The sequence below is a fragment of the Prosopis cineraria genome, unplaced genomic scaffold, assembly GCF_029017545.1.
Source record: "Prosopis cineraria cultivar Desert tree isolate PC_DT_omini unplaced genomic scaffold, ASM2901754v1 PC760, whole genome shotgun sequence".
NCBI classification, from domain to species: Eukaryota; Viridiplantae; Streptophyta; class Magnoliopsida; order Fabales; family Fabaceae; genus Prosopis; species Prosopis cineraria.
Window position 1 is genome coordinate 6348 of NW_026556085.1, and position 10849 is coordinate 17196.

The window sequence follows — 10849 nt, forward strand, 5'->3', positions numbered from 1 at the left end:
AACGTCAGGTTAAAAGAAATCTCTTTCCCGCATAAACAATTGACATAATGTTGGCTGTTTAAAAAGTGCACCAATTCATTATCTTCAAAAACCCAAAAAATTAAAAAAAAAAAAAAGAGCTATACTATTTTACAATATACAATTTCCTTTAACCTACCTATAGCTCATTCATGAATAATTCTGGAACCAAAATACACTTTTATCCCAATAACAATTTATACATGTACGATATTGTCTTTTAAATCAATGTGAAGTAAAGACAATTCAAACAAAAGATAAAAATGAACTTAAATCTGGATATCGAATATGTAAAATTAAAGGTAAATCGTATAATTTACAAATTATTAATATTACAACTTATTTTTCAAACTGTGCAAAACAAAAAATGTGATCAGTTGGTATAAAGAATTTCGTTTGTAAAGAAAAGTTGTCAAACTAAATGTGATTGGCATCGGCAAAAGCGACTTAATTCCTTCTGAACAAGGATGAAATTCAAATCTTGCAGATGAAATTAAACTGACAACGCTCTAATCGTAAAATTGAACATCAGATAGTTTTACACGGGCGCGGGGCACAAACAAGCTGTCGAATGTGTTTATAATTCCACCAACTTCTGCATATAATTCTAAGAGGCAATAGCCAATAAGTACTAGTTCCAGAGCTAAACTACCTGGCTGACAATACATAAAAGATTACATTAACACTTTGTACCATACAGTCAAATTTCACAAATGTGTCCTCATTTATGTACAATCAATCTCCAAAAAAGGAGTGATGTAGGAATATATACTTATATATATGAATAACAAACAAAAAGCTTGTCAGGGTAATCACTTTTTACAACTCTAATGAGATTTGTCCAAAAATTCTGCAGGCCCTTGCTAAATTCCTTCCAGGTCCCTTTCTTTTAATCTTAACCTGATTCAGGCTAACCTAAAAGCCAACATGAAGTAGAATATTCACAGACTTTTGTTTTTTTTTTTTTCCGAATATGCTGGAAAATAGCATCCATTCATTCTTAATTTCAGGATGTTCCTAGAAAAAATGCATGCAGCAGCGAAACTTTGAATCTACATTATCAAGAGCTAGGCACACCTAATAGTCTTAAAGTTCCTAAAGAAACCCATAAGAAAGCACATAAGGCAACAAGAACTGGAAAGAAAAGGAAGATAGCCCCTTTTTTGCCTCCTCCCTTCAGAGTTGCGGTGTCATTACCTGCAGCAACGTTTGTGTCCTTCACACCAATCTTCAACTTATTGAAGCTAGACAATCGCTCAAAGGCCCGATTCACCAAAGCATTTTCAGATGCTGATGCAGGAGAGGATGGTATTGACTCAACAAAGTTCCAGAGAGAAGAAGATAATTTACTTGCAGCAACGCCTCCCACAGTGCTTTCTTCAGTCCCATTGCTTTCAGTAAGAAATCTGGCAGACTCATATAGTACACCTAAACATGACCAGAAACTAGCGTATATTAGAGAAAGAAAACCTATGACATTTCTCTACAGAAGAGCCATTCGAAAACTGGCTCAGATCACATTTTCCCAGTGGAAACAGGGTCAGAAATCACAATGTTAGTATGAAAATGCTCGCACAAAGTTTATATACTCCAGCAAGGTTTTCCCGCCGTGCATCAGCAGGCAAGTCAACCAAAAGCAATAAACTGTGATGTCCTCGGACACAACAGAGATATGATGCTTGCATCTTCATCCAAATCAAAGACAGTAAAATCATTATTTGGCAGTACAGCTAGACCACCAACCCTGTATCTTGTACTGCTGAATATACCTGATGTTGGCAGATGTGTAGAAACATTGACGTGTTCTGCTGGATGCAGGATGTTTCTTTGAGCATGCATCATGAGTTCACCAGTTTGATTTGCATTTTCTTGATTTGACAGCAGCTCATAATTTTGATCTACAATAGCATTATCCAGAGTGTTCATATACGGATGTGAAATCGGCCCCATGTCATGAAGAAACATCTGCGCATCATGGTACAGATCAAGTTCACTTAATCCATCTTCAAACTGCAGGTTCTCCACAGGCTTATTGATGTTTAGCAATGCATGTTCAGGACCAATGAGATCATCCAATTCCAAGAAGTCATCCTCACACAAGCCAGTTTCTGCCCCTTTAGTGTTAAGGGTAGAAGTGAACTTAGGAGCTTCAGGCGTTTGCAGGTGAGAAATAGCTGACTGAGGGAAGTCAGAACTGGGATCCACGCCACATTGCTGAACACCACTTGAGTGAAACATTCCCAATGGCTCAGGAAACATGACTTCCATATAGAATTGATCAACCACGCCATTCTGTGTTTCCTCAGCAACCCCCTACATAATTCAATGAAAAAACTATCAGTTTCTCAACAATCAAGTCCAGATTAGACAAGATGAGATAACAACATAATCATCAGCTTTATACAATTAGTAAGAAATGAGGGGGGAGGCGGGAGAAAGACCAGCAGTAAGTAACAAAGCTTTCTCATGTTGAGACTACGCTTGACTCCTAACAGGACATAGTATATAGAAGTAAAAATCACATAAAAAAAAAATTCATGAGAACATTAGGCTAAAGTGCTGACAATAGCATTTACAGTGCCCGAAGATATAACTCCACCCAACCACAAAAGGGAAGAAACAAAGCAGATAAAGTATTTTACAAACAATAAAAGTATGACAGAAGGCCTTATCACATTAAGGTATATGGACTGCATGACATCACAAGGCCTTATCAAGGATTCATTGTTCAGAATTACAGGTGATAAAAGTACTGGAATATAATTTTTGTGAAACATCACATACTGGAGGTAAGGCAGGACGACCATTCACATTCTGCTGTTCGTGGAGAGACTCATCATCCATAAGTTTCTTCATGATCTCCTCAATTTCATCATCAAGCAACGGCTGCAATGGACCATTAACATTGACAGTATCAACAGAAGTAACACCATCACGTTGCTGTGTTGGAACTTCAAAGTCAGCCCAGGTTATATTACAATCTCCAAAATCATCATCTGCCCACTCTTCTTCATTAAATGGTGCACCATACTGTTCACCGTTTTTAGGGCCAGGTCCACTTTTTTTGTAAATCTTGTAGAGTGCAAAATAGTCCTGTTCATGTACATAAAAAAGCCCATCATCAGCAATAAAATGTTGTTCTCGTGTTAAGGCTAATTTATTAATACAGATTTTTTTGATAAAAAATTACTAATGGAATAAACCAATACTAAAGGACCACTTAAAGTGATACCTTAATGCCTTGGCATCTTTGAAGCTCTTGTTCATCCAAGGTGTATTCATGCATAACCCAATCAGTCCGCTCACCATTAGGTGCTCTACCTTTATAAAAAACCAGTGTCTTTTTAACTCCAACAGTTCGGGAAGTGTATGTCACATTACGATCTTTTCCTGTAGCTTTCCAGTACCCATGTCTCGTTGCTCTACTTGACCTTGCAGCGTTAGGGTACTTCCTATCTCTAGGACTGAAAAAAAACCATTGCCTATCTCCAGTTTTTAGTCCAGATTGCGCTGCAAAATATTTTAAATTACAAGAAATTAAACAAGAGGAAGTTAAAAATAGAGAAAACAAGCAGATGCAAGTAATTTTAAAATAAAATGTTACAAGAGGAATCAGATACGAAAGATGAAACATAGTAGCATCGTAGCCTATCTAAATTTTCTAAGCATTCATTGAGCGACCGCAAACTTTAGCCAAAAAAAGATGCAAAAACCACAACTTCTGTGCTCAGGATCGATCCTAATTCCCTCAAAGCCGAGGATGTGATCCTTTTGGACAACTTAGATTTGTCTTTGCAAGGAAGCCTTTGTCCAGATGGCTAAATTCCTAAACGGAATAGTGAATACAAATCCTCACAACAAGGGACCAGGAATCGACCATGAAATTATTTAAACTCACGTGACACGTAAGAAGAACTAACAAAGGATAAGGATTTGTCAAGCAAATCCAGTGGGAATTAGGGAGAGGGGAAAGGGGGGGTTAACCAGGGCAGAAAGAAACGTGCCAACACCAAGTCAGCAAAACACATTCACAGTATAACCTAAATCGCTTCCTATTCTAGTTTCTAATCCATTCTGAGTGCAGGTATCTGACTCAACCCAGTTCACACAAGTATGAAGATCTAAAATTACACCTAATCTAAATTTTACACGATCAAACCAAACAGTGAATCAAAACACCGAATAAAACACAAGATTCATTTCAGGGAATCAAGTCAACGCTTGCACAATCGCTGGGGGGAAAAGAGGGTAACGGGGAAAAAAAGAATCCAGGAGAGCGAAGCAGATACCAGGCAATTCCTCTGGGTCCCACTTGTAGACGTCAGTCTCCCGGATCACGTCGAGCTTCAGTTTCCTCCCAGACATCTTCCTCTTCAGATAATACATGACCAGCTCCTCGTCCGTAGGGTGGAAGCGAAACCCCGGCATCGAAGCCATCATTTTGCTGAAACACTCGGAGTCTGACTCCAAACCCATCTTGAAAAATTCCCTAAGAAACCTAGGAAGCCCCCCCGGGAAAAAAAAAATCCGACTTTTTGGCTAGGAAAAAAAGGGAAAAAAATCTCAAAACAAAACTCTAATCCTTCAATCGAAGAATCGAAAGATGAGTATGCAAAATCGGGGATTCCGAATGAAACCCCCTTGAGGGGAAGGGGGAGGCGAAGTTCTCCAATTCTAGAGAGAGAGGAACTGAGCTTTGAATTTGGGCATAGTATTGTGGTCAGACGAGTAACAGTGCGAAGGCGGGTGGCTTATGCCAGTGAGAACGAGATTTCGTTGAAAAGCGAGCGAAGAGAGAGAGAGGGGATCATTCCGCGACAGTGAGATCAGCAGATACGTTTGCTTGGGCAATACGTTTTGATCAATAAGGTGATTCAACGGCAGGGTTTAAGGGTCGCACGAGGTTTAATGTAGTTACAGCTGCGTATGATTGCATTCGTCCGATATGGAAAGAGTGAATGAGGAAAAAATTGGAGATGTGACAATCAAGGACGCAGAAACCATGGTATTGAAAACCGGACCGGACCGGCCGGGTCAACCCGGAAACCGGTGAACCGGTCCCCTGTCCGGTCTGGGTTTGCACTTAACCCGGTGAGGGAATGAACCGGTGTAACCCGGTCAACCCGGGTTCAACCCGGTATAACCCGGATAACCCGGTGGGTTGATTGGGTTAACCGGGTTAATATTTTTTCAGACTTTTACCCCAAAACGACGTCGTTTTTGATTTTTTTTTCATTTTTAATTTTTCACAGCTCTGAGTTCGGAAAAAAATAACAAAAAAAAGTAAAATTAAAGTCAAAAAATAAAAAATTAGAGATAGAGCATGCTAAGTCCAAAAATATAGTATTTTATTATTGTTAGACTTTTGAGTGGTTGGATTTGGTTGAATGTTTTTATAATTAATGTCTTTTTATTTAAATTGTATTATTTTAATCATGACCGGTTTGCCACCGGTTCAACCCCCGGTTCAACCCTGATTGAACCACTAACCCGTGACCCAGTGCCATGACCGGTTTAATGACCGGTCCGGTTTTACGTACCTTGGCAGAAACACATCCAATTTCGTCTGTGGACCATGATTTTTAAAATTACAGTCAAATACCCCAAACGCACTATTTTTTTTTTTTTACTACAATAAGGGGCAAAAAAAGGTAGAAAAAAAATGCAACGATGAGGTATCATAAAAACACCTCTCTATTGATAAACATTTTATAGGAACTATTGATGGGTAGTGGGTTCATTGGCAAAATCATATCTTCTACTCTCTCAGTTTAAAAATATAAAATATTTTAATCAAATCTCACTTTTTAATAAAATAATTATTTATTTTTAAATTAATTTTATTTTTTTATTCATCCCTATTAAACATCTTATAATAAATATAAAATCATTATTTATAGAGACACTTTTATAAAAAAATAATAATTATACTTTAAAAAATTTAAAATATCTAATATTTTTAAACATCTAACTTTTAAAAAAATACTTTATATTTTTTAATCAAAAGAGTAATAAATAAATATTTTGTAAGAGGTATTATAAAAACACTTGTCTATTGATAAGAGTAATGCGCATTACATAAAAGCAAATCAGTATTAAGGTCCGTTTAGATTTCAGTTGGACATAATAGATTATGAAAATAATTGATTAAGTGGTAGATTTTAATCATAATTGATTATGTTATAACGTAATGTGTTTGGATACTATTTTTCTAAAATTAATTTTAATATAATTGAATATGTTTGGATAATTTAATCAGAATTAATTTTTAACTATATAAATTACTATATAATTTAATGTTTAAATATCAGATATCAATTTTTTGAAGATACAAAGTTTAACTTTTATTAAGAAAAAAAAAGGAAAAGAAGAGAGTTTGATTTTATTTTTATTAAATTATATATTTTTTTTGTAATTTTTTCTTGGGCTTGTATTTGTAATTTTTTTCAACATTTTTGACAATCTTTTGGGAAAAAGCTGATGGAGGGAGCTTCTGGAAAAATAAGCGTTTTAATACATAATCGATTTTTGATCATTTTCTACTATTTGGATAAATTGACAGAAAAAATTAATTTTAAATCCAAAACACGCGTTTTCTCTTTATCCAAACAGACATTTAGATTCCTTAAAAACTTGGTCATAGAGGACATACTAATCTCGCATAATCATCTCTTTTTTATCTTTTACAATTTCATAGACAAGATGTGATTTTTGATAAACTTTTTAAATATTGGCCACTGCTTCTATTAAATTCGAGAATAATTTAATTTTTCTAAACCAATTAATTTCAAGTATGCTCCATCTTTTCTCATAACTGCAAAATTCCTTCACGTTGCTTAATTCAATGATTAACTTGATTTCTCCATTAATTTACACGAAGATCTAGCATTCCTTTATTAACATCTAAGCTAAATGGAATTGGAAATTTTTCAAAACCCAGAGCAACGTACCCGGAGCCAATAGTATCAAACATTTGGAAATTCAATGACTTAAATATTACTAAATGAGCCTTACATTTAACTTTTAGCTGAGTAATTTTTAACAAATTTATTGAGTTAATTTTTTTTGATTAAAATTTATTAGTTAACTTTCATTTAACTTTTTTTCCTTGGTCTCAAGGCAGCTAGGTAGGCTGGACTTATATTTTAGATCAGACAAACTATTAGACTTGATCAGAAATAAGTCAAAAGTTGGATAATGAGTTAACTTTCATTTATTTTCTTCTTTGCTCCATATTTGAAAAGAACAAATACACAAACATACAAAACCAGCTGAATAATAACGTCTAACAAAGGCACTAAAAACCTAAGTAAGAACTAAAACCAATCCCACGATGAAAATTACACCATCAATTCTTGAACACAGAGACATAGTGGACCGTACCGGTCATCACATTGTGAACCAACCACACCACACTACACCACACAGACACAAACGACGCATATTCATACGGAGCAACGTACCCGGAGCCAATAGTATCAAACTTCTGACGATTCTTAACCAAACCCTGTATCCAAATAATCATCACCATTATCATCATTTGGTGTACAAGTTATCGTTAATCAGTGCTTCCTCACCGTAAACCCAAAAATAGTAACATTACACATCATTCACAATCTATAAATTATTAATTTACAATTAAAATCAAAATTATGCAATATTGCAGCAAGTTATCTTTGAAGAAAAACGGAAATTCTGGCAAAAACAGGAGAAAAACAGAAACAATACTGTAAAAATGACTGGAGTCTGTTTGAAACTTTTTTTTATAATTTTTTTGAGAATTGAAATTTTTTAAAATATGTTGAGAGAACAAAACATGAGTTTTTTGCATTCTTCTCGATTTTTCATAACAATAATCTTAAAATATTTAAAAGATATTTTTGTTTTTCTATTTTTTAAGAAAATATTTGGTTTTGTTTTTGTTCAAAACATTTTCTAAAAAATGTTATCATACAGATTTTTTTTTTTGTGTTTTGAAAAATAAAAAACTATTTCTAGAACAAATTGTCAAAGAAGCCCTTAATCTTTCTTATATTTACCGTTTCAAAGAAACATATATGCCCATAAGATCCAAAGCATACCACTAAAAACAACGTGTGATAACACTTCCTTTGTATAAATCAATGATCATCATTCGATTTTCAAAGATTTAAGCACTATTACAATCAAATGCCAATAGAGTAGAGAGAGGGCTAATCGCTGACATGCACAATTGCACTACACTATGACTGTATGGTAAACAGTTAGTAAAAGTAAAACAATGACATACCAACCAAACCAAGTTTGGCAACCTTAACAAGTTTTTGGTAAGGGCACATCTTAAGTTAACATAAGATCATTTCCTCCCAGATGAGGGCGAAGGCAGACCCGAACTTCATGCTCTTCCGGTCCCACACGAAGTTTTGGCACCATGATCTCAAGAACTGATCCTGACCCATCGAAGTATGCTTCTATATTGGCATCTTCAGGAATTCGAGTCGAAAGAGGAATCTCTCGGACAAACTCACCAGGAGGGCAGTGTTCAGAGGATGGATCAGTAAGCTTGAATGTTCTATCATGTCTTTTGATAAATGGCTTCCCAGATATGCTCACACAAGAAACCTTGATGATACCATGGGTCAGAGTATTCCTCCATGAAACTTTCACACTCGGAAGATCCACAAAGGGAAGACTGATAACGATCAAGTATCCTTGTTCATCCTCGTAAATAGTTTTTGCAGCTGTCACAGGACCATAGACACTCTTCATTACCCCTGTAAAGTCAGAAAGCCAGTGTGGCTCACTTGTATGCATTTCTATATCTGAAATCTGATCGGGTGAGGGGTTAACAGCCAAATAACAATCATCCTCATTCCCATGAGGAAATAAGTCTTTCTTCCTCTTGCCATTGACCGGAGATAGGTCCATCGCATCACCATTACAGTGGTTGGAAGGATGAGTTGACAAATTCAGCCCGGATCCATTGAGTAGTTTCTTTGCAGGTGCATTCGAAGCACTCTTGATTGGGGGAGGTGGTCTCTCAAGCTCAAAGTCTGTGTTGGGGAGATTTCTCCATGAACTGAAATCACTTGCTTCAGGTGGGATCGTGAAATTGAGATCCCTGCCAGTGATTTCCACCCACCTTTTCTTCTCTTCCTCATCAAGGCCTGAAAGATTGGGTGAAGGAACAACCTCAATGCCATGCAAACATTGGGGGTTTGATAGGCCTCTGTAATGCTTTCGTTGCATCCTGTGAGATCGAACGAAGCCTCTGTCAACACTAAATGGAAACGGGCGCTCCCCTTGGCGAGAATGACCATTCATATAACTCCTCAGCTGCATCTTACCCAATGCATTTTCCGGCCTCTCCTGGAAAACCCACATGTACATATTTTCCATATCATGTTGAACCATGAAAACATCAAGCTTAAGATCAGATTTATCAAACCCAGAAACGCCATTGCTGTCCCTGATTATCTTAGCCTTGGATTTTTCATTCAATGCAGGCTTAAAATAGAAGCTGAAGAAAAACCATGCTCCCCATATACTATCAACTCGCTTCGTACACTTCTTTCCACCTTTGGGAAGGGGGGTGAGGAAACTCTCAGTCTCATATCCTTGAGTACCAAGACTAACATCTAACATATCACACGGGTCAGAATTCCATGACTGCGGAGGCGGGCTGCGTTCTGCAGACAGGGGCAAATTTATATCCGGTGGACGGGAAAGTATAATTTGACCATTCATCTCCAAATCCAGTTCCTCGTGGGAAGATGCACTTGAATCCATGGTTAAGAGCGTAGATGGGTGATGATTCTCCATTGACAATGATGAGCGGGGAGAATCTCCCAACTCAACTCATCTCGTTGATGAGAATTGTTGCTGATTGATTCAATGTTGGCAACGCAGAAACAATTCAAGAAAACACCTTCGCCATATTAATCCCCATTGGACATCTCCATCAAAACCCTAGAAGAAAATGGTCACAAGCTCATAAAACAGATCAGCAAGTCCAACAGAGACGAAAAAACCCGAAACTACAAGAGTCAAGACATGAACTCTGTTTCTACCTAAAAAGAAATTAAATTAAATACTGTCAAAAATTACACGGAAGGTGGAAGGACACAGTGAACAAAGATGAACAGACATACACAAGGCATAGAGCCTCTTTAATCCCTACCCACTGTGGGAGAGGAAGAGATCTCGGAATCACTAGAGGAAGACTATGCGCAGCCCAAACCCAAAGATCCCCATAAATCCTCCGAAATCAGGTGGGAAGCACTCAATCCATACCATGAAATCCACCAAAGCACGAAAATTCTATAACTTTCGGCAGAAGAAGTGATTCGAAAATTACAAGAAATTGATGGTTAAAGACAGAAAGACCCGATAAGCAAATCAAAAGGCATCTTCAATACCTTCGGGGAAAAGCAGCGGAGAATCGAGAAGAAGAAGCAGAATGGGAGGAAGAACCAGCACAGCCAACGATGACGTGCCTCTCCGTCAAAAAGCCGTCTGGTCATCATAATGACAGGTTTTGGATCAATGGCCGGCTTCACTGTACGCCACCGTTTGCTAACGTTGACGGTGCACTTCTCAGTCCTTTTACCAGTCGAATCATGAGAGGGACGTCAAAGGTTGTTTAATAATTTCAAGTGTCGGGGGTGGTCTTCTTTCCATTTGTGTCCAAATACAGATGATTCATCTTGAGTTGGAAGAGTGCAAGTTTTGTAAGAGTTAAAAACGCAATGAATGTGTGTGACAAAAGCTTTTTAGAGTTTGCAAATGAATTTCATTGGTGGGGATCGTGTTAACCGTTGCTTCACATGCACACACAGAGAGAGAGAGAGAG

The 10849-nt window shown here is 37.0% G+C and overlaps 2 protein-coding genes across 5 annotated transcripts; both read right to left on the reverse strand.

Moving 5' to 3' along the window:
* Nucleotides 1–583: 583 nt before the first annotated feature.
* LOC129298276 (NAC domain-containing protein 17-like) lies at nt 584–4821 on the reverse strand. The gene is made up of 5 exons (XM_054936671.1): nt 4308–4821; nt 3251–3528; nt 2803–3111; nt 1788–2331; nt 584–1446 (listed from the first exon to the last, which is right to left on the reverse strand). Exons 1-5 carry the CDS (start codon nt 4492–4494, stop codon nt 1079–1081), a joined length of 1686 nt encoding a protein of 561 aa, XP_054792646.1. The 5' UTR covers nt 4495–4821; the 3' UTR covers nt 584–1078.
* Nucleotides 4822–7255: 2434 nt separating this feature from the next.
* Nucleotides 7256–10664, reverse strand: LOC129298275 (uncharacterized). 4 transcript variants are annotated; one of them, XR_008590324.1, is made up of 2 exons: nt 8288–10664; nt 7256–7525 (listed from the first exon to the last, which is right to left on the reverse strand). XR_008590324.1 is itself a non-coding variant. In XM_054936668.1 (2 exons), the coding sequence occupies exon 2, from the start codon at nt 9817–9819 to the stop codon at nt 8338–8340; it is 1482 nt and encodes a 493-aa protein (XP_054792643.1). In that variant the 5' UTR covers nt 9820–9966; nt 10416–10663; the 3' UTR covers nt 8129–8337. The 4 variants fall into 4 exon arrangements, 3 of the variants coding, with proteins under 3 accessions (XP_054792643.1, XP_054792644.1, XP_054792645.1); XM_054936668.1 differs by lacking the exon at nt 7256–7525 and having other exon boundaries at nt 8129–9966; nt 10416–10663; XM_054936669.1 differs by lacking the exon at nt 7256–7525 and having other exon boundaries at nt 8129–10067; nt 10416–10663.
* Between the last annotated feature and the right edge of the window lie 185 nt (nt 10665–10849).

What these genes read in the sequence shown, in the direction of transcription:
- LOC129298276 (XM_054936671.1), bottom strand. Translation starts at nt 4,494, where the DNA reads ATGGGTTTGGAGTCAGACTCCGAGTGTTTCAGCAAAATGATGGCTTCG. An exon ending in AAAGATGCCAAGGCATTAAG is followed by an intron (nt 3,112 to 3,250) that starts GTATCACTTTAA and finishes GTACATGAACAG; the next exon opens with GACTATTTTGCACTCTACAA. An exon ending in GTCGTCCTGCCTTACCTCCA is followed by an intron (nt 2,332 to 2,802) that starts GTATGTGATGTT and finishes TGAATTATGTAG; the next exon opens with GGGGTTGCTGAGGAAACACA.
- LOC129298275 (XM_054936668.1), bottom strand. Translation starts at nt 9,819, where the DNA reads ATGGAGAATCATCACCCATCTACGCTCTTAACCATGGATTCAAGTGCA.